At 43.6% G+C, this 26143-nt stretch overlaps 2 protein-coding genes across 2 annotated transcripts; one reads left to right on the forward strand and one right to left on the reverse strand.

Moving 5' to 3' along the window:
• Nucleotides 1–676: 676 nt before the first annotated feature.
• On the forward strand, nucleotides 677–12550 carry LOC138196654 (beta-glucuronidase-like). Its single transcript, XM_069146926.1, has 12 exons — nucleotides 677–947; nucleotides 1450–1635; nucleotides 1740–1921; nucleotides 2104–2246; nucleotides 3252–3439; nucleotides 4852–5004; nucleotides 5166–5344; nucleotides 6045–6191; nucleotides 7329–7413; nucleotides 8222–8398; nucleotides 8517–8652; nucleotides 10761–12550. The coding sequence occupies exons 1-12, from the start codon at nucleotides 732–734 to the stop codon at nucleotides 10910–10912; spliced, it is 1944 nt and encodes a 647-aa protein (XP_069003027.1). The 5' UTR covers nucleotides 677–731; the 3' UTR covers nucleotides 10913–12550.
• Nucleotides 12551–19018: 6468 nt separating this feature from the next.
• Nucleotides 19019–25541, reverse strand: vkorc1l1 (vitamin K epoxide reductase complex, subunit 1-like 1). Its single transcript, XM_069146928.1, has 3 exons — nucleotides 25278–25541; nucleotides 21261–21370; nucleotides 19019–19351 (listed from the first exon to the last, which is right to left on the reverse strand). Exons 1-3 carry the CDS (start codon nucleotides 25466–25468, stop codon nucleotides 19125–19127), a joined length of 528 nt encoding a protein of 175 aa, XP_069003029.1. The 5' UTR covers nucleotides 25469–25541; the 3' UTR covers nucleotides 19019–19124.
• Nucleotides 25542–26143: the final 602 nt, after the last annotated feature.

Below are 26143 nucleotides of genomic sequence, written 5' to 3' on the forward strand. Positions count from 1 at the left end.
CAGGAGTTGGAGGAAGAGTTACTGCAGGATGTGAGTGCTGCTGCTGCCTTAAAGGCTTTTGCCAACAACAACACAGTCTTTGTTACTTAATCTGAAATCAGAAGACTACATGAGAAATGAAAGTATGAGTTTCAAACAGTCATGATGGGAAAAGATACCTGGAGAGGGAATCCGCCACAATTAGATGAATTACAAACAGAAACTGGAGGGAACACAAAAACACCCCAAGTCATCTCAAAATCATGTCTGGCGCCATCTTGTGTCAAATACATGGTGGTGCAGCTGAATGAGACAAAAACAATAGATCAAATAACGTGGATATAGAATAAAGTTTCCAATACAGGTTGTTTTAGGTTTGTTTCCTTTTTTTTATTATTAGATGACTGACATTTTGGCAGCGATGCTTTCAAATTGAATCTATCTGTCATTTCTGACGTTAATATTAACAATAATAAATAATTAAATGAATGCAAAACACTTTATTTCATGACATACGCTATAGAAGACCGTAATTGTGCACCTTTTTTTTTTTTTTTTTCCTGTTTTTTGTAGTATATAATTCACTGATCTTCTCGGCTCACTTTTTAATGCGGGAACTTCCGACATATTTGCGGAAGCAACACGGGACGAGCCGCTCTGCGGTCACGTGACGACCAAATGAATCATATGACCTCAACGGCAGCAAGAACCGAGGAGAAAGTTCCCGAGCGGCTGTAGAGGAGACCTTCAGGATGCTGTTCCCCGACAGGCTCGGGGTTGTCCGGGTTGTGTGTCTGGTGGCGGTGTTTGACGCGGTGGTCCCGCTGGACACCGGCATGCTCTTCCCCCGGGAGTCCTCCTCCAGAGAGCTGAAGGAGCTCAACGGGCTGTGGGACTTCAGGGCTGACAAGTCCGCCAACAGGAACCAGGGCTTCGAGAGGTCCTGGTACAAGAGTCGACTGGCAGAGGTGAGCAGGACTCCGACAGACTTCCGACCAAATAAAGCTGCTCACTTTGTTTGACAGATATAAAGTCTAAATAAACACGTGCGGTCTGTAAAAGGGAACATTTTCGACACTGAACCAGAAGCTTCAAACATCTCGCAGTCAGCATGTAGACCGGAAACACTTCAGAGACACGTGTGTCCACAGACCTGTGAGCTGGACAGAGATTTATAAATGTGGTCACACTCGTTAATGTGAACATTGCAGATTTATATACATATTTACACATTTGTCTACACATTTACTGATCTGGTAACACATTTACACATCTCAATACGTTTGTAAATCTGCATCTAGACTTGTTAATATTCACATTTACAGGTTTGATCCCCCCCCCACTGATTGAGATACAGTTACAACATGAAATACTTAAATGAATGCAAAACACTTCACGCACTTTTGTAAATAGTTTTGCCACAATAATGTCCCCACACACTGCCTTCTCACTGACGTTGACGTGTCCCAGAGCGGCCCGGTGATTGACATGCCAGTCCCCGCCAGCTACAACGACATCACTCAGGACATCACACTGAGAGATTTCATTGGCTGGGTGTGGTACGAGCGAGAGGTGGTGGTGCCGGCACGCTGGGTCGCTGACGAGGGAACTAGAGTGGTTCTCAGAGTGGGAAGTGCTCACTATTATTCAGTAGTGGTGAGTAGAACGTGCGTCTTCCCAAATCATTCCAGTCAGTGTTCAAGTAAAGAGCAAAAAAAAATCATCTTCATCTTTGTCATCGTTGTCTTTACCTTTTGTAGTGGGTGAACGGGGAGAAGGTGACAGAGCATGAAGGAGGCCATCTTCCTTTTGAGGCTGAGATTGGCAGTTTAATCCGCAAGAACCCAACGATGCCGTGTAGGATCACCATCGCTGTCAACAACACTCTGACGCTGGAGACTCTTCCTCCAGGAACCATCCAGCACATGAACGACCGCACCAAGTAACCGCTGTAGTTTTAGTTTTAATGGGAAGACTTAGTCAAAGATTTTAATGTTTTAAGTTTTTCAGTGTCTTCCCAGTTAACCCATTAATTCTTTGTCTATGGACTATCAGGAAAAATGCCCCTTAATTTCTCAAAGCAAATTGGTAAATTTTGTAATTGGTAAATAATTTGGTCTGCAGGTATCCTGATGGGTTTGTTGTGCAAAACATCAACTTCGATTTCTTCAACTATGCTGGGTTACACCGTCCTGTGCTGCTGTATACGACCCCGAAGGTCTATGTGGATGACATCACAGTGGTGACTGACTTCCTGGATAACACTGGTGAATGAATACAATGAATCTCTGATTTACTCACATTCATATCCTCACCTGCACCGAGAGATTTGTAAAAGAGTAAACTTGTGATGTGGAAAACAACATATACATATAACAACAAATGCACGATTTCTGCAATCAGAAACATCCAGGACTGTTCCTGTTGTGCCTGATTGCACCACAACACTGATGTGCATGGAGCACACAAATACCTTCGCTTGATCAACATCAGCACCTGTGTTCACACGTTTTTGGTCCACTTGTAAATGTACATTTGTGATTTCACCATGAACCTGACACTTTAGCAGAGTGCACATTAGATTTTGTGTCAAATTGGCAACATAGACCTTTAACATGCTTCAGAAAACCTACGCTAATGAAGCGGTGAGCCGGGAGAGGTGTTTGAAGTGACGGTCACGTTTCGAGAAGGGCAGAACGTCACTTTCTAAGACCGAAGACGTTGCGTTGAAGCAGGAGCACAACCAAGAGCACGCTGATGGTTTTCTCTGACGTTCACGGGGTTGTTGCTCCATGAATTCGTCTCGGAGTCAGACCGTCAACACCGACTTCAACTGTGAGTTACGAGGCGTCGGTTGGAAAACATTCGCTGCAAACCAGCTGAACTGTCCCACGGTGACACTTCGGTTCTCCAACATGACAACTCGCCTCCATTTGCGCATTAAAAGCACAATTGTTGTGATTCTCGCCCGCAACAACAAATCGTTGCTCCCCTCCACCTTCTTCTACTGCCGGGTTCAGCTCCCTGCAACTTCTCTCTTTTCCCCCAATAATTCATGTAGTAATAATTATATGTGCGCTTACTGCTCAAGTTTCAGGTCCACTGATGTTGATCAAGCAACGTAACTGGAAATATTTACTCAAGAAAGTTATTCTTTCCCTCTGATCGTGTGCGTGACTGTACTGCACTGCGTTTGTGTGCAGCAGGAACAGTCTCTGAAATTCTTGATGACACCTCATCTATGACACAGCGCTGTTCCCTCTTGATTTCAGGTCTTGTCAGTTACAAAGTGTCCGTCCGAGGTGCCGCCACAGCCGTCCTGAAGGTCACTCTGATGGACAAAGATCGGCGCTCTGTGGCCTCCTCCAGCGAGTCGTCTGGAGTGCTCAAAGTGGCAGACGTGAAGCTGTGGTGGCCGTATTTGATGCACGAGAGTCCAGGTTATCTCTACTCCATGGAGGTAAGACAACGTGCTCGCACACACATCAAAGTGACTTCCTGCATAAAAGTTTCAGATGTCGGTTGCGTGAGTGTTGTCCCTGGATATGAGACGAATGAGGCAGTTAGGTTAAGAGAGAACGAGGGTGAACAGTGTTTAATGAACTAACCGGCATATTTAGCTCTGGAAAGATTACAAGACCAAATCCTTCAGCTTGTATTTAGGCTCATGTTAAGAGAAGCTCAATCTTAAATTATATTCATGTAAATTAAACCTTTTTTATTGTGCTGTTCAGTCAACTTACTTTATTTGCGACTTTGCTCACTTTTCAACTGGCTGACAAATGAAACTGTGGTTGTTTTGTTTTTTTGGCACACTGAAGCTGAGGTTCTTCGGCTTCATTTATTAAACGGTGGGTAAGAGCTACGCTAAACGTGGATTTGTTCCCAAAACAGCACAAAAACTATTCAGATTTATAGAATCTTGTACCAGGCACATCTGTACAGTGTTTCCTTTAAAGGTCACAGTGCACTTGCAAATATGCGCGTGGAAAGCCTCTTTCTTCACGTCCACACTCAACCACAGCTGCTCACTGCAAAACACCCGTTGAATGTTGATGCATATAACATTAGCCATATGGCTCAGTGGTTCTTTTGTGCATCGTGTCGACACGGGGAGGAATTTTTCTGACATCAAGGTCCCTGTGGAGGAGGTGGAGGATAGAAAGCGCATCTTGTTCTGTGGCCACAGCTGTGGGGTCACACACAAGAAGAAAATGCAGCAGGAGGCAACATGCTGCTGCAGCGACAGTCCAGTGTGATCTGACAGCACAGTCGTTTTCTCTGCAGAGCTTTTACACACAAAAACCACATAAAACTATATATATGAGAAGATATTATTAAAGAACTGACTTTTATTTCTGTAATTCTGTCTTTGGTGGTTTCTTGGACTTCTACAGCCAACTGTGATAGTTAGCCAAGTTAACGTGGTGAACAGGACTCTGTACATTCAGGCTTTGTGTTCATATTCAGAGTTTCTGTGCAGGTGCTCACATTCTGCTGTCAAGTTTGTTTTTTTAAATCTCGACTCCTGCCTGTGAAGTGGCCTTCGCCTCTTTCAGGCCTCGCTTTGTGCGTACGGAGCGATAATAAATGAGGCCCTGGTCTCGTCTTTTGCAATGCCAAGTATGTGTAGTGAAGTAATCCACTATGAGACAGAATTTGTGGAAGAGAACAGGAGCCTGTTAAATACTTCGGTGTTAAATCAGAGAACTGTTGATCATTGCTGATAAACTGCTGTTAACTATTTTTATGCTCTGATTTTTCACTTCTCTGCTTTCAGGTGTGTGTTTTGTAGTTATCTCGTCTGGGAATGAACTTCCCAACTGGCTGCCGGCACAATCTCTGTTATAACGTCTGCACTTGAACATTCAGGTTCAGCTAATGGCAGCTGATGGGAAGTGGACATATGAGGATGTGTATACTCTACCAGTGGGCATCCGCACAGTCCAGGTCACCAGCTCCCAGTTCCTCATCAACAACAAGCCTTTCTATTTCCACGGGGTCAACAAACACGAGGACTCTGACGTGAGTACCGCCAGAGGGAAACAAAACCTCCACGGGAGATTCAGGCTCTTCAAACATTCACGACTTCTAATAAACAGACCTTAAGTTTGTTTGGAAAAAGTATCTAAAAACGGTAGATCTGGTTCAATAATCCTCCTTTTTCTGTTTACGTTGTGTTGCAGATCCGAGGAAAAGGTTTGGACTGGCCTCTGATCGTCAAGGACTTCAACCTGATGAAGTGGTTGGGGGCCAACTCGTTCCGCACCAGCCACTACCCCTATGCTGAGGAGATCCTGCAGATGTGTGACCGCCACGGCATCGTGGTGATAGACGAGTGTCCGGGGGTGGGCATCAAAGACATGTGAGTGGGGAGTTCTGGTTGATCAAGGTAGATGCACGTCTCGAAGGCCATCTCGTGCGTGACCATGACAACAGCGGGTGTTCAGAAATGCTTGTTTACCTTCTCCATTGGTTGCATTTCATTCCCACCCACTTCCTTCAAAGATCCGCTCTGAAGATATTTTGATCTTGATCGTCTCACTTCTTTCTAACTCAACCAGCGAAGGCAGCGAGTATTAGCCAATCGTGTTTCTGATCTTTAAATTATCTGCAATTTAGAAAGACAAACTCTGGACGATTTTCTAAAAAGACAAGAGTTTATCACTCATGTCTAACAATAGACTCTATATAGTAATGTATAAATATGGTTTACATATGCTCGTGGTGGAAATATAATTCTAACGGGATGGAAGCACATTTTGGTGGTGAACAGACTTCAGTGTAACGCCATGTTACATCATGCTCTGCTTTTTGCCAGCTGATGTCTGTGTTCTAATCGAAGGTTGAATTAAATTATACAAAAGCGTATTTTACACGTTGAAATTAAAGTAAAAAGTTCCCTTTGTGGATTAATTTCATGATAGACCCTAAACATGTTACTGACAAGCAGAAGAGCTATGAGATGAGTGTTTACTGTGAGCTGGTGTGTAACCTGAGCTGACGGATGGATCTGGTTTATTAGTCAGCTCAGTGTGAGTCTTTTTGTTTTTTTGCCGACGTAGTCGCAGCTTTGGAAACGCCTCTCTGTCCCACCACCTGGTCGTCATGGACGAGCTCGTACGCCGGGACAAGAACCATCCCTCTGTGGTCATGTGGTCAGTAGCCAACGAGCCCGCTGCGGAGCTGCCGCCTGCTGATTTCTATTTCAAGTGAGTACGGCTCACTTCCTGAAATCATTGCACTCCTCATGTTTCCATCGCTGTTCAGAAAAGCAACATCACATGAGGTGACTCGGCGTCGGTGTTCACAAAAAATCATTGGTGGCCATAGTTTAAGAACTTTTTTTGTCTAATCACGACAAAGTTTCATACAAATATCAAACAGGATAAAATAATGAAGTGATGACATTTTGTTTCAGAAAGGTTAAAGGTCAACTTCACCGCACTATCACAGCGTTTTGCCCAAACACTTTTCTGTCTGTTATTCAGAACCATAACTCAGGATCAGAAGAGGCAGTCGTGACCATATTTCACATTTGATCAGATTCTGACTTGGTGACAATAATCTTTGGTGTCCACCTTGAATCTGCTGATGTATAAATCTTCTCTGCTGTCAGGTCGAAGTTGTGTGTGAAGCCTCCGCGATTTAGAAATTGTAGCTTCTTTGCAGCAACTTCATATTTGAAACATTATCTACTGTCAATCAGCACGTGAACACATATAAGGATTCCTTCAAAGTCTTCACTACATCACTGTATATGAGTCTGGACAGACATGGATGCAACCTGCAGCCCGACTGGTTGGTAGATGGCGGTAATTCTAGTTTTCTATCATTTGGTAAATGACAGCGTAGCGATAAGACAACATCCGGGGCACCAGGACACCTTCTGAAAGCTCCACATTTGTGTTGAGTGTAAGTGTGTCCGATGATGACGTACTGACGTGTTTGTCAGTCGGTCTTCTCCTTTAATCTGATGTTTGGAAAGCAGTAAGAGTTGTCAGGAAGCTGCCCCGAACATCTGGAGCTCAGTCTCAGTCTCAGCCTTGAGCTTCAGAGAAACAAACATAGAAGAGAAATACTCAACCTGCCAACGAATACCCACCAAGTCAAGTTATATCTGTATGTGGAGAACAAAGTGTGAACATAATTCTACAGAAGAAACGGGCTTTTTTATACCGACTTAGTAACAGACTAAAGCCGTTACTTTACATTACACTACAGTCATAGCATACCGGTTGGCCTGTCAGCGATTTATAAAATACTGAGTTATCCGTCTGATACTTGGATTGACCACCGTCACTGCTCATCTTCCATACAGTCATCTACATTTAGTTTTTTTCCTGCAGGAGTTTAATAAAGCATACCAAAGCTCTGGACCCAATCCGGCCCGTCACCTTCATCACAGACAGTAACTACGCCAGGGACAAAGGGGTGAGTCTCCACAGCCGGCACCTTCAAATCAACAGTGTTTTAAAGAGGAAACATGCACAGCACATTGATTAGATGTCAGACACATGATAATGAAGCATTTAGGTTGGTGCAAGCATTAGTCATATCTTAAAGCATTAAAGAGTCACTGAACTTACTACTCGGTGGTGTGTCGGTACACAGTGATCATCAAAAACTCAGCTTTACAGCCGAATGTTGAGTAAATCTTTATTATATATTTAAATTAATTAAAAAAAAAAAAATCCTCTCAGTGCTGCATTTCCCATCATGTCACTCTCCAGGATGTTGTCGTGTATTAAGACGGTGGCCACCAGTGAATCAGATCAACAGTAAGGGAGTAAAATCCAATTGTTGAGGTGTCCTTCAGTTTAATCTGTTTGAATTGTGACGCTCTCGTTGATCCAATGTCAAACTAAGCGTTGACATGCTGGAGATGTTTTTACATTCCTGTGCAGTGAGCAACATCTTTCTGTGTGTAGTTAGCAGCTTAAAGACACAGACTATTCTGCAGCCTTTTAAAAGTGGCTGGTTGAACACCTCTGAATGAACTATTCTTTTACCAAAGTGCAAATAACTGATACTTCATAGTGTCTCTGTAAAAATTATTTTAAAAAATTACCATAATAGCTCATAGTTTTAACTCAACTGATAATATTGCTATTAGAAAACGCCTTGCTAATACATGAATAAATAAATGTCTGTAGAAAAAGATGAGGTTATTTAAAAAAAAAAAAAAAATCAGATCGAACTGTAAAAACTTGTCCTTCTCTGTCTTTTGTGTTGTCCTCAGGCTCCCTACGTAGACGTCATCTGTGTAAACAGTTACTTCTCCTGGTACCACGATTCAGGACACCTGGAGGTCATCCCTATCCAGCTCAACACTCAGTTTGAGAACTGGTATGGAAAGTACCAGAAGCCCATCATCCAGAGTGAATACGGAGCAGATGCAGTGTCGGGGCTTCACAGCGTGAGATTTCACACACATCCAAACACCTGACTGCAGGAAACCTTCGTGTCGAAGAGATCTGGATTTTTCCAGAACCACGTTGAAGCCTTAAGCAACAAACCTTATCTTCCCTCTCCAGGATCCACCTGTAATGTTTACGGAGGAGTACCAGAACGCCGTCCTGCAGAGCTACCACGACGTGTTCGACCAGAAGATGAAGCAGTACGTCATTGGTGAACTCATCTGGAACTTTGCAGACTTCATGACTAAACAAGGTACTGCTGCTGCTGCAAAATACTACAAACTGCACAACTACAACTTCCACCATTTGCACCTGTCCTGACTGAAAACATTCAAACAAACCATTCCTGTACAAATGGTCCCATAAGCGTTTTCAAGGACTTTAGAAATAAAGGAAGGTTGTATATAGGTTTATATTTGGATCAGTTGTCTGGGTCAGGAATGGTTTTTTTTAGGTCGTTTCAAGGGGTTCACATACTTTTTTTTTTTTACACTGTACTTCGGGAGATATAGTTGGCATCACGTTTAGGGTTGAAGATGCTCTACAAGAGACTTCTCTGGCATGCAGGTGTGTTGAAGCCCTTGCCAACTTTCTAAGTTTATCCCTTGATCTGATAAATCAGAACAACGTAGCTGCAGCTATTTTTGCCATTTTCTTCTGCTCCGAACAAGCCTGGTTCCACCTGCTGCTTTCTCACGGCTTCAGTCCTCTCTGTAATTATAGTCTGAAGAGCCAACCAATCAGTGACTAGTTTGATGACGTTGAAGTCAAGCATTTGTTTGAAATATAATTCCATCAATGGCGAAGGTGGTAGACCGCGATGATGTGATACGAACAGTCGTAGCAAAGCAAGCAAATATCATTGAATCGAAGCCGGAGCAAAATCAATGCCTCAATTTTTTATTTGTATTTTAAGAAATATGGCTGCAAGGGTCATTGACTGACATGGTGTTGCTCTGTGCTCACATTGGGGAAAGTCTCTTTTGTTTACAGTCTGGTGAGTTTTGGCTCACATCTCATATGATGGTTAATGCTGACTGGTTAAAGGCTGTTGAAATCGTTTTAAAATGACCCTGAAGTCTACGCTCATTAGGAACAATCCCAAATGCAACATCACCAGACCCATATATTTAAAAAGTGAAATTGGGTTTTGGCTCCAAACTACTTTCATTAAAATGCTTAAATCAGCCCCAAACCTTCTAGCTGAGGGGCAGCATACCTTACCTTAACTAACTCCACCGTCCATAAATATTCATTCAAATGCGACCAAAATTGCCGCAGACATTCTTTGGATAGTAGATATACGTGTTTTCAACGGGGTCTGAAGAGATATTAAATATCTTCCTGAAACTCTCCAAACGTTTCAACTTCACTAAAAGTTGAATCACCATCAACAGGCCAAGGTGGAATTTGAACCATTAATAGAAACCTTGGTGAAGTAGAATCGTTTACCTGTTGAGTTAACCAGACTGTCGGTTGAGTCACTGGAAAGCTTTGAGTGAACTCAGAAACACTTTCTCCTGCCGCGACTCATTCTCCGGCACCGAAGATAGTCCAGTGGTCTATGAACCCAGCCTCAGAGCTGGAAAAAAACCTCATGAAGACATGGGTTTGAGCCCCGCTCAAGGTATTACACATGGTTCATGGAGGGGGAGTCCCCTTAATAAGCCACACGGTTCACGGAGAGCGAATCCCTCTAAGGGTAAGCCGTTCGGGTTTGTACATGAAGTCATACTAATACGAAACCAAAGGTCAACAACAATACAAAAATAATTCCTTGGATAACAGTAGGGCTTTCGCACCTTTGGTGCTCGGGCCCTAATAAAAATCACCCAGAAGACTTTTTTTGTCATATTTCGGACAACATGCTATAATATGACACAGTGGTGCACTTTGTATTGTCCTCAAAATATGAAATAATATTCATACTATAGCATGTCTTTAAAAGGACAAAAGAAAGTCACAGCATCACAGGCACATTGGTGCAGTGGTTAGTGCTGGTGCCTCTCAGTCAGAAGGTCATTGGTTTAATTCCCACTGAAGCCATGCATGTCAAGTCCAAAAAAGTTGATGTCTAAAGTATAAAAAAACAACAACATACAATAGCATGTAATTGAAATTATAAAGTCATATAAGTCAGACAAACATGCAATAAAGGCATCAAAATGGTGCAGTTCCAAGCCAGCGTTGTCACCTCACAATCAGGAGGTTCTGGGTTCGATAGGGGGCCTGGAACTTTGTGTGGAGGATATGACTTTTTTTTTCACATTTATCACTGCTTGCAGTTTTAATTGTTATTATTATATAGCAAAAGCCTTTTTTCTTCCTAGTGCATGACGACGATCCGTCTTGTGTCTGCAGGGATCTTTCGTGTGGGGGGGAACAAGAAGGGCATCTTCAGCAGGCAGCGGCAGCCCAAAGCAGCAGCCTTCATCCTGAGGGAGCGCTACTGGAGACTGGCCAATCAAACGGGCAGACTACCTCCGTGGACCAAGTACCCCTGCTCACTCTGACGCGTTGAGGTAACCAGTCCAGGACGGGCTCCATCACGTGCTGGTAAAGTTCTGTCAGTAAAACATTTCGGTGTGTGCACATGACCTGAAACCACCATGAATCACAAACAGCTGAAATATTCCTGCCGTGTGAACTAAATCATCAACACTAGAAATTCTTTTTAATTTTTTTTTTTGTAAAGCAGTCTGGAACATTTTTCAGATCATATATGTTGATAAAAAATAAGACTAAAGTGCCTCAACGAAGGTACAATTCACAGAGTATAACTGTAGTTACAGCTGTGACACGGTGTCCTTGGTAAACACCCGAGTGAAGCCTGGGGGGGATTTATACAAGATGTTCTGTTATAAACATGTGAAGTGCTGTTTTCTGATGCTGCCTTTACAAGGCCAGATCAACAACCAATCAAAATCCTTCTTCACCACTGATTAGCTCTGACCTTTCCTCCAGTGTGATATGAATACACACCTGGCAGAGGAAGCACATAACATTGCAAAGACTGTCGGTGTCCCGGCCGCTCACCACATCATCATATCCTCTAATTTCTTTCCCAAAATGCATCTGACATAAACAATTGTTTTGTACAACCAATCAGACTGTTTTAGCTTTTTTAAAGACATGATTGCTGACTGATGAAACATTTTGTATGTGTAATGTTAATGTCAATTTCAGTGCTGAATCAAATCAGAAAAGTTTTTATTTTTATAAATGAGAATCAACAGAAATATAAATCTCTTTTGTTACACTTGAATGTCAGTATTAAAGACAATATAATCAATATTCAAACTATTTATTTCAAGTCATTCCCAGCGTTTTACACCTTTGAAGTTCTGAAGTTTACTTTTAAAGCTGATGTCTGCATCGCGTTTCAGTTGAAATCTTGGATGATGTTTGTGATTCCATCAGACGCTGCAGAGCGTTTCAGAAGGTGTAGGTTCTCTTCCTGCTAACAGACTCTCTGTGAACTAGAGATGTGAAATAATCATGAGAATTCATGGTTTTTAACACATAAATCACAGGCATGTCGTTCAGAACTGAACTTAACTGTATGAACTTTGCTCGTAGGCAGCATCACAACGAAGGAGGAAATAATAACAATGAACTCAATTAAAAACAGACAAAAACAAAACCAGGGCTCAGAGCCTTTTTTTTCTGCCTTTAAGTCATGGCAGCTGAATGTTTATCAAAAACTCGACATACTCCTAAAGGGTCAAGTGACGTATTGATTGCGGATGGTGGTGTGACCTCAATCAGACTTTCCACTATCAGTGACTCCTCCTGCACCGTCATCACACCACTGACCTTTGTGTTACAGCTGGACGAATACTGGATGTCGTCATTCCTGGCAGAGCACTGACTTACATGTTGTTGTTGACATTATTGTAAAACATCTCTTAATGTTGGCATGAAATACATGTTAAACCAGACGGAACAGACTTTTTAGGCTTTTTTTTAAGGTATTTAAAAGGCTTTTTTTGGATTTGGTCCAGCTGTAATTGCTGTTTATACAATAACCGAGTTGCATAACTGGGAGATTGGTGTCATTGAACACACTGCCCTTTCATTTCCACTGATCTAATAAACCGAATGACATCAGCGCTGAAACTGCTCTAATTAAATGGACGTCAGCCAGGCAAGACTGCTTCGTGTTACACATCAAGGTTTAGTTAGACACACGTTGTCATAGTTATTGGAGAGATGATGTATGTTTATGTTCACATAGTGATTCGGTTATTCTCATGTTCAATAGTATTTCATTAGGACGGCTCTAAGTGGAGGCTTTAGGTTGACGGTTTGTCTATCCATCCATCCCATTGTTTTGACTGCAGTATCCAAGGAACACGTTCACTTGAATTCAGGGATGAGCTGATTAGATGTCAGGGGTGAAAGGTCAAGGTCACCTGTGAACCCACAAAATGCGTTTAAGGCCATAACTCAAGAATTCAAGCGCTAATAATGACAAAATGTCACACAAATGTCTGATTGGATAAAATGGTGAAGGGATGATGATCTGTTTCCTAAAAGGAAAGCTTCACTGTGACACCATAATGTTCAGTAAAAACACTTTTCTTGCTGTTATTTAACACCTTAACTCAGCAACAGAAGAGGAAATTGGGATATTTCACATTTGGTCAGACACTAAACTTGTGTAACACAAATGCTGTTTCTGTGTTCGCGTACTTGTGCACTAACACTCACTGTTTTGAGTGCATAAGTGCGTTCACACTGTAAAGTACAGAGACATCCAGTGTGCTAATAGTATCCGGATGATGCACTTAAAACGGTGTGAAACGCTGGACACTTTCCACCCTGAACAGTCGCCATCTTGGCTACGTAGAGGAAGGGGGCGGGGCCACCGACGTGAAGAATTTTCAAACTAAGGCATCTGAGGGAGCTGCAGGTGTTAATGAACACGCGGCTAAAGTGTTCACTACTGCCGCCGGACAGAAACCATCAGTGTGTTTATTGAGTGTGTTAAACAGAGGGCACAAAATCATGTTGAATTCTGGGTAGAATAATTAAAGCTGCAGATATTTAGGCGGGTGACGTGTTCACATGTTCAGGTTATTTCCCGGTCGGTGCAGAACGGCCGTGTGCGGTTTAAAACAACACTACTCTTGTCTAAATTCCTGCACTAACACGCAAGAGCACTATTTGTTCGTGTACGAAGGGAAGTATGTCAAGCGCCTCGGTCCTCACTGTCGTGCCAATAATCACGTTAAACCCTCTCGTGTAATATTGCTTACTTCCACGCTGCCCACCACAGTACAGTGGTGCTTAGTGGGGAAAAAACACTTTTGTGTGGAAGTGTAAAACTGTTTTAATGCAGTGGGGCTTCAGCTGCAGCTTCCTCAGCTGGTGCAGTTAGAAAATAACTCTGTGGTCCCTCCCTTTCTGCTACGTAGCCATGACAACGATCAATGAGGGTGAAAAGTGTCCAGTGATCCATCCTAATTCTTTTCACCATTCAAGTCCTGGTAGTGCACTGCATGTTTCCAGACTTGACAGCGTGAACGCACTTATGCACTCAGTTTAGTTTGTGCAAGTACCTCTGTTTTAGGTGAGTCTACCACTCAAGCCTCATATTAACTTTAGATAAAAGCGCCTGGCTATTGTTTTGATAAAGACTTTTAAAAACTGAACTCAAATGTCACTAACAAAAGCATTCAAAATATCGGTGATCCTCTTTTCAGTCTAATTTCTCTTACAGTATCATTAATACTATTCAATTTCATTCAAATAACTTAGTGACAGGGAGTTTCAGAGGGAATGTTTTAATGGTAGATCATTTCCACATGACAATGACACAATTAAAAATGTTCTCATGTCAACCTTTTCCACAGTTTTCCCTTAAGGTAAATTGGATTTAAGCAGATTATTACTTTTTTTTGTCGCACCCTCCTACCATTCATGTAACACTTTTCCATGTAAGAAAATACAGCATTTTAAAACATATTTGGCAATACAGAAGCAAACCCAGTAAGTTTTCCTCCACAAAGAAATTTAATAAACATTTTATGCTGACACATGGATTCCTAGCCCTCCAACCCCTCAACTTTTTTTTTTACTAAAATAACCCAGAATGTTAACAGTCTATCAGCTAAAGGGCAGAATTAATGATGAACAAAAAAACAATACAATCTTATCATTTGAAGAGTGTATTCATAGCTAACAAACATGTCCTAGCTAGACAAACTAAAGATGATCCTTGTAGAGTGGAGTTCAGGAAAGAGAGGAACGGCCTTTAATTTGACAGGGTATTTTGTCTGGCAATATCTGAATGGATTTTTGCACTAATATCAACTCTTTGGGAATTACCAATTCATCAGATTACACCTTAAGGAAGGCAAGCAGAAGTGCCTGTTGCAGTTACCATTCTTCATTTTACAAGGCTATTACTGTTGCTCGTCTTTGGCTCAAGGCCTAGTGATCATACAGAAGGCACTTTTGTTGGCATTGGTGATGCAACTAACATGGCAGTTATACCTCAGGGCCTAAATGAATATTTATGAGAATGTAGTATTCATATTTTTTCCCTTTTTTTTTTTTGTTTGTTTGTTTTTTTTACATGAAATCGTCCGTTTACCAGCCAAATATTTCACCAACTTTTGACGGAGCATCCAAATTCCTTCACCCATTTGTTTAAAGTAACTTCACACAACTAGTGTAATAGGCTTGCATGACTGGAATCACGAACGTAATGATCGGCTACCTACTGTACGCTTGTCAACACTCACAGGACTCGAACTTGTCGCCAAAAAAAACAAGCAAGTTATGACAGTTTGACTTCTCTAAAGAAACAAAATTGGACTTGTGCGATTGAATCCGTGGGAGATTTGTCTTATGAGAGTGCACAGGCTTCACCCAGAAGGAGGACAAAGACAAAAACAGTGTGGTTGGTCATCTCAGTCTGACCTGACATGAAAAAGAACCAGACGTGAACCCGACCAACTAAAACTAATCCGAGCCAGGTCTTACACTTAATATGGGAAGCCGTTTTAACATTCAGAAGCTCGACTGGATATTATTATGACTTGGTGCCGTGGTAGTCTCAGATATCCACAGTTTAACTCTGACTAGTCAGAAATCCAGTCAGAAATATCTGAAATTACAGATATCATTCAGTGCAGTCAAAATCTACTTACTTGGGTTCGGGTTTCGAGCAGTGAAGTGATGTTACACATCACTGCAATTACAGCTGAGTTGTATCCAGTCCAGCCAATAAATGTTAAACTGGCTCGCCGTAGACTTGTCAAACATTTCTATCGTTCCATAGAGGAGCACACAGTCTCTTAAAGGACTCCACTGGTTTTCACGTTTTGTCCTCTTTACTACGGGTCGTGTCAACGTAACCAGCCGCCATTTTCCAAAGCATAGCGGCGTTTAAAAGGATTTTCTTCGGTTCCAGGCAGCCGCAGAGATTTACAATGTCATAAAAGGGGAACTTACAAATTGCACTTCAATTTGTACGGGTGCATGACTCAAGCTGAGTTGCATGGCTAATGTCTAAATTGCATAAATTGTGATCCCTCCTCTTTTTTTTTTTCTTTTTTTTTTTTACAGCCAACTGTAGGTCCTAAAGAGTTACACGGGTACAATGTTAAATCACTGGAGTGCTCTCAAGTTATGTTATCCATCAGAGTAAAGCTAAAATCTATATTTAGCATTATTTACATAAATCCAAAGGACAAATATTGACAGGGCTTACAGTGTATTAGGTCTTCTCTGAAAGATCAAATGATCATCATCCCATTGAGAAAGGAACACCTGTCTGCAGGGGAGGAAAATCTTTAAGATAGTTATATGAGGAGGTGGGCTTTGGAAAATGGTCAACAGGTAACAGCCTACATATGACAAGTAGTAAATGGTCACAACATGCAAGAACACAATTTATCCCCCCATCGAAGCACATCCCCGGAGCGACGTCCACACTAATAAGTTTACATTTCAAAACGAAAGCAAACACACATCACATGACCGTTCATGTACACTGGGCGTGTCGCCCGTAACAGCTGACACGCTGTACATGGTGGGCCGTTAGAGGAGGACTGACAGGGTTCAGGTGAAAGAAACAGGGCAGGTCACACAATCAGATGAAACACCCAATACAGTGCAAGAGTGGAGCTGATAACCCCGCTGGACATGAGGGTTGTTGCAAATCGCTCGAATAATAGCTGGCCTCCTGCGTATGTAGGCAGCAGCATTAGAAAAGATAGACTTTAACAGCACATTAGCTGGTAGCATCGACGACAAGCTCAGCAACACCTGTACTTCATTGTTTATGTCGAATTGACCAATAGCAGGCGAGACTGATGTTTATTTACTTCTTTGAGAGGATCACGTGATGACAAATCAGGGAAGGACAGTTGCGACTAATGAGACCCGGTCAAGAAGCGAACACGGCTCATTGCATCGTTGTGTTTCTTCCCTTCCAGAATAAATCACAACAAACTAAAACGACGACAGCGACGTTCTTAAAGCTCCCAGTTTGAGTAGATCAGAAACGCCGGAGTAACGTGGACACTCTGCACAAACGTAGGCATTTTAAAATGAACCCGTATTGGTGTGGATGTCGCCTGATGAGACTTTCCTAACAGTTGCTTTCATCAATACTTTAACAGCCCGCCTCACATCCAACAGCTGGCTCGGAGAACCTGACTTCTCCTGAAACAGGAAAGGGGCACGGAGACAAACAGCGATAGAAACTATTAACAAGCTGGATGAATCACATCGTTACAGTTCAACTACGACCACTGCAGATCTGAGACGGTGTGTGTGTGTGTGTGTGTGTGTGTGGGATTGTCCGATGGCCAACGTATGCTTAAAGATAGTATTCAGTACATCTGAGAAAGGAGGATGCTTCGATCAGTGGGTTGTGGATGGAAAAGGGACAGCGGTCCTACTGTGTCGCTTCTCTACAGGCTTACAGTTTGCTTACAGTGATGTAGCTCGGCTCGAAACCTCAGTGTCACTTAGTGAGATAGAAAACCATCGGCAATCTGGACGTCTTTCAACAAACTGTTTAGTTTTCTTACAGTCTTACACCTTCTGCCGTTCATGTCAACAAAGCATCACATTTTTCAAAGTTTTGTTCACATCCTGCAAATGAACTGCAACTCAGCTTGGCAAGATCACAGTCACCGTTCAATTGACATCAAACGTGTACAGATGAAGATTAACGCAGGCGAAACAGAGATGCTTTCTGCCAGCAGGCCACTCTACCCTTGAGCAGACAATCACAGTGGAGCAGCCTTTTGCTACCTCATGAGACTCGAGTAGGGAGGGACAAACACTTCACTGTTATCTTAATTTAAAAAAGTATGATCATAAAAATAAAGCCTTGGACCTGTGACAATAATACGAGGAACAAAAAAACAAAAATAAATGGTGTTACCATGACATTACCCACCCACACCCGAAAATGTCCAAAGAAACAAAAAGTAATTCACCTTAACACTCCTTTAGGCACATAAGTCTTTATGGATCCCACTTGTGTGGTGGTCAGGAATGCTTTTCACTTAACAAAAAAAACAAAAAAATACACAAAAAAAAAATAGTGATGGTGCCTTTATGCAAACTCGGTGAGAAGAACCTGCAGTTCTGTTTCAGAGACTCGTCTGTGGCTTCAGATGAAACAAGAAGCACTTTAGAACAAAGAGAAATCCACACGTCTGAACTGCATGCCTGACCATGGTTGGAGGACAGAAGATGTCCTGAGCGCTTCTTCAGACTCCATCCTAACTGTGACCTCCATCACTTTTTATTCCACATTGTTTGGATGTTTTCTCCCACTTTTTGTATTTGTCGCTTGTTTTTTCTTGTTTTTTTTTTTTGTATATTATTATTTTTCCTTTTAAAGGTTTGTGTCAACACTAAATCACAAATCTAGCCTGGAATATTGCTCAGCAGCTATTTACAGAATTGCAAAACAAACAATCTGACTGATCTACACACAATATCTCACACTGTCCCGTCTTTATTTTTAGTGGTCCTCTTCAGAAAAAAAAAAAAAAAGGTACTACAAAGTGTAAACATGAAGGAAAAAAACAAGAAACTATTCCATATAAATGGTAATCATTTTGTTGTGGCCCCCTTCTCACCCTGCCATACAACCATATCTACAAACTGTGAGATAATCTACTGAGTGTTTTGCTAAATTTGGGACCCATTATTCGGCTCCAAGTTTTAGTGCAGATGCGCTGTGCAGTAGGAGGAGCTTTCTAACCGTTTCAAGTAAACCCCTTAAAAATGTCCTGTTTTTCTTCCGTTCTGAGATCCTCTTTGTTCGAATGAGAACGGCCCTCCATCGCTGGACATTGTGGCCTTCTGCTTCTGCTCGCTTGGGTTGTTGTGTTTCCCCCCCACATACATACATACATACATACATACATACATACATACATACATACATACAGTCACACATACAGTCAGCCAGCCCCTTCCTTAAATGAGAACAATGTTAAACGAGAGAAGAAATTAAAATTAAAATCATCTTCCACTTACAAATCCTTCCGTGTTTGCAATCAACACCAAGATGTCAGGCCCAACATTTAAGTTACATTTCTTCATTTTTTTTTTTTTTTGAACACACAGCAGAATAAACATTGTTTGGAAGCAAGGTCTCCTGGTGGCAAGTCAAATGTTCAGAGGTCACAGTTCTTTTTTTTTTTTGTTTGTTTGTCGTATTTTTCCTCGCCCTCCTCGGCAGCTTTAGTCCTGCTTGGCCTGGAGCTGCTGCTTCCAGGCCTCGTTCAAGTAAACCAGTCGCTTGTAGTTGAGAATAAAGAGAATGAAGTTCAGCGCGTATGTGGTGATGCAGATGATGCAGAAGTCCTTCAGGACAAAGTAGAGGATGTAACCCAGGTAGAGGGAACCCACCACCGACAAGATGGATGTCGTCATGAGAATAAGGGCGGCCATTGCACTGACAGTCATTCCTACGGTGAGAAACACAGACCGAGGCTTAGGCAAGGAACCGTTACACAAAACAACATCAGCAACCTGAGTCTTTTTCACAGAGACATTCAGACACTTCTCTATTTATACGATCAGCCTCCTCGTGATGATATTTAGCTTCAGCACCGAGCAGACTGGTCGTATCATTCGGTCGTCACATGAGGTGCAGTCACAGCTCCTCCGTGTTTGTGCTTCTTAAATCTCAGCAGGTTTACAACAAACACGGCCGGACAACAGACGAGGCTTTACCTTTTGCTACCAAATTTATTGACAACAAAAATGTTGGCTGCTCCATCCATAATAATCTGCGACGGGCAAAATAACCATCTAAACTGTTTCTGGTATGTCGACACGTGTTTGAGTCAGTAGGAATAAACTGGTGGGTTTGATGTAATAATAGAGCTGCAGTGATTAGTCTTTATGTTCGATCGAAGGGAATCTCAACCTATTTTCATAATTTACTGAATTACCCAAAAACAGTTCGTTAGGACTGTCACAACTATAACATTTTAATTGACAATTCGTTGTCATACAAATACTTGCAACCAAATATACTATAAGTCTAATTATAGTTTAACACTTCATAAAGAAGAGCCACTTAAGGTCTTGAACACCGGAACATATAAGCACCGTGTTATTGCTGCGAATTGGACAAATTTCTTCCCTCGTTTGCCATTAAATCATAATAACGGGACATCATTGAGCGGAGCGCCGTGGAGACAACGTGGAAACAGTGGAGGAAATGTGACATTTCTGATACTTTCATCCAGCTGTTTTTATACAGATGAATGGAAACGATTCTAATATTTATGTCAAATTATTGCAGTTGGTTCAAATAAATACAACCAGGTGATTATGCAATAATTGTGTATTTATCTTATCTATAAATGGTTTCTCAATTGATTTAGCAGAAAACGTACAGTATCACACCACAAGTCCAGCACACAACGAGTCTCTTCAAAAAACTAAATTACACTTGAGGAAAAGTTTAGTAAAAGCCCAGAAGGGTCCTGTGCAGGAGAAGCACAGAGCGTCTATGGAAAAGGCGGAACTATAGCATTGGTTTCATGTTTTGCGACAGCAGTTCAGCGCTGTAAACTGCCATTGAGCCGAGATTAAAGCCCTGGCTATGCAGATTTTTGGAGTCATGCCTACTCACGAATATTGGCCAGTCCAAGGCCTTGAGAACAATCAAAGTTCAGAAACTGACCAGCCTCGCCTTTAATATGGAAATCTTGGGGCGCTGTAGCAGTTTGGGCTAACTGGGATGCTATTGTGTCAGTCAAATGAGTGGCAACCGCTGCAGCTAAAAGGAGCTCTTGTTCTGTGCCAGCGCCAGGTGGCCAGACGAGCCTACGGGCCACTCGGCAGGCAAACATGTCAAACCAGCATGACTGAGTCAGCAACACTGACGGGAGGAGAATGAGACTGGGAATGTAACCGAAGGGGGGGAAAAAAAGTTCAAGTTAAAACAAGTGAAGACATGAGGAGAAATATTCACGATCACTCTCAACTGTCAGTGTCAATATTAGACTGTGACAAACAGTTTTAACAAGTCAAACCTGAAGAAATGAAGGAAATATGTGTTGAACGGCAAACTTTCTTACTCTTACTGTTGCAACACTGAGATTTCATCTCTGATCTCTCCAAAAAAAAAAACCTCTGAACACTGAATGCAGTTCAGTGGGATGAGACTCCCATTTAACTGTATTTCTACTGATCATGTAACATCGGTGTCAGAGTCACGTGAGTCAGTTCCAGTCAAATATAGCCGGGACACAGGAAGGCAAAGAGTTGACTCAGCACTTGTTGCCAGTGCAGCAGCATGGGAGATTTGTCACCTGAATTTTGCAATAAGAACAGCTGACTGCAAAAAAAACGTCATCTTACCTAGAAGGAGCTGAAAGGCGTAAAAGACGATCCCGTAGACACTGTTGGGTTGATTCAGGGCGCTGTCATTTCCAAAAATTGAGCCCAAGAGTCCAAATCCTTGACCCCACCTAAACCATAAAAACATATTAGCAAAGGACATCGTTTTATTTAAGATGAGTCAAACCTCAATGAGTCAGAATAAATGAGTGGCGATAAGATAAAATAAAATATCAGCTCATAGCAATCACGACTAAGGTCAAATAATCATTTGCGTTACCTCCGTGAAACGCTCGCCCGAGTTTGCTATCCAGAAAGCTAAAGTTCAGACTGTGAGCGATTCTTTTGTAGCAAAAAACTAATGAATACTTTGATGAGCGATTATCTTCCTTATCAATTATTTTGTAGATGAAATGTGATGAACCGGCAGTTTCCCGGTCTTCAAATGACCGACAGTCCAAAGAAAAGCAGCAAGTTGTTACATTGAAGAAGCTCCAATCACAGCGAGTTTAGCCATTTTTGTCTGAAAGATAAACAATTCATCATAAAAATAGCTGATGATTAGTCTCTCATATCCCGACCAGTCTCCGCCACACTGCGCCAGCGCCGGTGAATGTTCGGGCTCCACCGTATATCGCTCCGGTTTAGCTGGAGAAAAAAAAAAAAGACTCTGGCTTGTTTGCATTTCTTTAAACTAATCACAATCATGTTGGGCATCCGCCTAGCTCAGGATTCAGTGACAGTGTCTTTGTGAAATCCTGTCAGGAGGGCGAACTTGTTTTGGTGGAACATTTTAATGAGCCCTTCCTTTATTATAGTCAAATCCCTGCAAAAAGAACCAAGCAGGGCGGCTTCACTGCCCGATTCAAGTCTTCATCAAAAGTTGCCATTTGTATCGTGTTGTCGCTGCTCGGAGGTTGTTGTTGTTGTTGTTTCCCATTTCAATTAAAATGTTTATTTATATAGCGCCAAATCACAACACAGGTTATTTCATGGCACTTAACACATTAAAGTCCTTACAGCAGAACTTTTACAACGTCATACAGAGAAACGCAACAATTCCCACATTGCAACGGGGATTTGACGCCGGTCAGAAGGCCTCGACTGAACTCGTCGACTAATGGCAGGTTTATAGCAACACCGGTGAGTCAGACCGGTTGACCATTAACCCTCTTTAATACAATGGGGCAGTCACACCGACAACACCCGAGTACCACCACCAAGGCTGGACCGGCCCACCAAATTCTTCAGACAGCCTGAACAAGGCAGAGACTTTATACAATGATATGATTTGCATACAGAGCGACGCTGAATTTGACTTTCTGTGACACAACTAGTTCTGTCTCCACGAGTTCATAACTTTCCCTCTGTTCACCACCGCCAGTCTGTCCCCGAGAAAACTGAAGCTTCAGCTCTGCTTTGAAGCAGTTGTTTTTTCTTAAGCTTGTCCAAATTCAAATCAATTAAAACAAAATTAAAAAAGTTTTGCCTCGCTGGAAAACCACGACATCCAGCGCACGCTTACTCAACGGGGATGTTCAACAGCTGACATGTTACTCCTTGTTGTTCACACATACGCTGGGAAGAGACTCCCTGCTCTGCTACAAACACTTTGCACACACATTTAATTTGTTGCAAAACACAAGTCGTGCAAAGTAGTGAATGAGATTCTGCTTGCGTCGGCACTCCTGTCAAATGACTTGAAAAGCACGTGAACAATACGTTGCATCCTTGAAGACATTTCTGAAACGTCTCAACACACAATGATGTATTAACGTACCCATTCATGTACTCCTAAACAGGTGCGTCACTGGTGTATAATCTGTGTGTAAAGTTTTCATGTACATTTCAAGGCTCTGCAGCAGGAACACGGAGATAAGAGGCTGCTTCAATAACTCGGACCTTTTCTTTAAATCGTACCATGTCCCACAACAACACGGTCCACTGTGTCTCACTCGCTCGAGAAACATGTTAAAAGAGGTGAAACGCATAAATTAATAAATGACGTTTCTACTCATTTATAAAAAGTCACGCTTCCCATTAATTTCCCTGCAGCAGGCAGTCTAACTCGTGGCGACTGCTTTATCTTCAACTGATAAGCATGTTAAGAATGCCGTCAGAAAACAAGCACACATTATTATTTCAAGCTGCATTACCAAATTCGCGGTATTCAATCTGTCTGCATCAGGTGACTTCACAGATCAGACAGCTGGAAACCAACAGTGTTCAGACGAACACAAACCGCTGTGATTTGTTATTTACGGGAAGGAAAATATTAAAGAAGTGATCCTTTTTTTTTTGGTTTGAACACTCAGCTGATGGTGTCGTTTGTTTTAGGTGACGGAGAATTCACTCACTCACCAAACAAATATGCAGACATGCTGTGCAGGTTACATTCCAGTTATGTGATTGTTCAGAGACTCAGTCAGGTTCAAGAGGCGTGTTCACTTCATTCATTCAGAGTTGCACCGACAGTTAAACCGATGCAGCAGCACATCACTGATTTTAAACATGTGGACTGAGATGGGATCTGATTTCTTCTCTGACCGGCTCCTCCTCAGAAACAGCAGCTCTACCTGAAGGAGTCGTCTCCCTCCTGACCACGTGTGATGGAGAGGAGTCAGGAGTCCCCCCCACTGACCTCTGGGACACCTGTCAGGAGTCCCCCCCACTGACCTCTGGGACACCCGTCAGGAGTCCCCACCGCTGACCTCCGGGACACCCGTCAGGAGTCCCCCCCGCTGACCACAGGGACACCCGTCAGGAGTCCCCACCGCTGACCTCCGGGACACCCGTCAGGAGTCCCCCCCACTGACCACAGGGACACCCGTCAGGAGTCCCCACCGCTGACCTCTGGGACACCCGTCAGGAGTCCCCCCCGCTGACCTCTGGGACACCCGTCAGGAGTCCCCACCGCTGACCTCCGGGACACCCGTCAGGAGTCCCCCCCCGCTGACCACAGGGACACCCGTCAGGAGTCCCCCCCCGCTGACCACAGGGACACCCGTCAGGAGTCCCCACCGCTGACCTCCGGGACACCCGTCAGGAGTCCCCCCCGCTGACCACAGGGACACCCGTCAGGAGTCCCCCCCGCTGACCTCTGGGACACCCGTCAGGAGTCCCCACCGCTGACCTCCGGGACACCCGTCAGGAGTCCCCCCCGCTGACCACAGGGACACCCGTCAGGAGTCCCCACCGCTGACCTCCGGGACACCCGTCAGGAGTCCCCCCCGCTGACCTCCGGGACACCCGTCAGGAGTCCCCCCCCGCTGACCTCTGGGACACCCGTCAGGAGTCCCCCCCACTGACCTCCGGGACACCCATCAGGAGTCCCCCCCACTGACCTCTGGGACAACTCGGTGTCCCCGCGGGCGGGTCGGGGCGGGCTGACATTAGCACGGCAGCTAATGACAGCTCCGTGACAGCTAACGAGGGCGACCAGCCGGCAGCTTTAACAGTTGGGTTCCCAAATTCATGAGCACGGAGCCAGTGGACCAGTGGACCAGCGGACCAGTGGACCAGTGGACCAGCGGACCAGCGACATGTCGTGGTCAGCGGTGTGAAAACAGCAGCAGTCAAACACGAGCGGCTCTAACGTCGGTCTGAACAAGCTAGCGTCAACTTTGGTGCTAAAGTTGGTGTGACAGATGTGTTAGCTTAGCGCGCTCACAGGAGCCCGCCGCCGGGATCTGGTGACGTCAGATGTCCCCAAATTACGCGCCGACCCGTTTGAGCCCCGCGGGGGGTCCCGTCGGTCCACAGCGGAGCTGGCCGACAGGTCACTTAGTGAGTTAGCCACCGTGCAAACCAATGGGTTGTGCTCGCTAGCGGTTAGCTCCGTTAGCTCCGTGGAGCTACAACAGCTAACGACGTGCTCGTCAACGACTTGTTCTCGAAGTAAACAAACAAACAAACAAACAAACAGACAAACAGACAAACAGGCGAAACGCGGGCGGGCGGCGGCGCCTCGGAGCGCTCTTGCCGCGCAGCTCCCCCCGGCAGCAGCAGCAGCAGGCGGCTCCGCTGAATTCAAATTACCTGGAGCTGAACACTTTGGAACAGCTGACGGAGCTGCTGACGTCGCACATCGCCGCGTAGCTCGGGTCCCGGGACTTCTCCCTCTCGACGTGGAAGGCGTACAGAGACAACAGGATGCCCAGCAGGCAGACGAGGAGCCGAGCTATTCTCTCCCACCGAGGGGTGGACACTCTCAGGACGGGCGCCGCCATCGCTCTCTGGCCTAGCTGGAGACACGCATACAGACGCAGCGGGCTCGCCTGAGACACGACTGCGACGTGGAGGACGCGTCAGGACGTGGTTCACCGCGAGGGGCGGGGCCTCCGCGAGGGGGCGGGGCCGCCGTGCCGAAAGGGGGCGGGGACAGAAGCGGTCCGCGAACCCTCAGTGTGGCTCCCAACACGCACATAAATAACGTTATTTATTTAATGCGAAGCTTTCTAAATAACATTTGTTCTTTGAACGGCGTTGTGGTTTTGTGCGTTATTGTCTGCGAAGATGTGTCAGAGTTACTGTACGCGATTTACACCAGCGTCCACATCCCAAAACACATTTAACAAAATAAATACTCTTTACTTTATTTTAAAAAAAATAATGCCACGTTAGAAACTTTTCAGCCGTTTTCATTTTAAAAATGATTTAATGTGAATGTTGTCGTATATCCACAAATATTCACACGGGAGCATAAAAAAAAATAAAAAATAAAATAACTAAAATAATAAATCACAAAACCTGAGCCCTGAAGTTTATTTTAATAATCATGTTTAGCCGTGTTTCCCCTGTCTTAGTGACACAGCCGCGATCACGTGACCGCATGTATATAAACACACGGTGACGTCATCTGTTTACTCGCTCAGAGGTCCGTCTGCAAAGAAAGTTGCAGCGCT

This window comes from Embiotoca jacksoni, unplaced genomic scaffold (genome assembly GCF_022577435.1).
Source record: "Embiotoca jacksoni isolate LCO1_2020_lvr unplaced genomic scaffold, fEmbJac1.0.p SCAF_13, whole genome shotgun sequence".
NCBI classification, from domain to species: Eukaryota; Metazoa; Chordata; class Actinopteri; family Embiotocidae; genus Embiotoca; species Embiotoca jacksoni.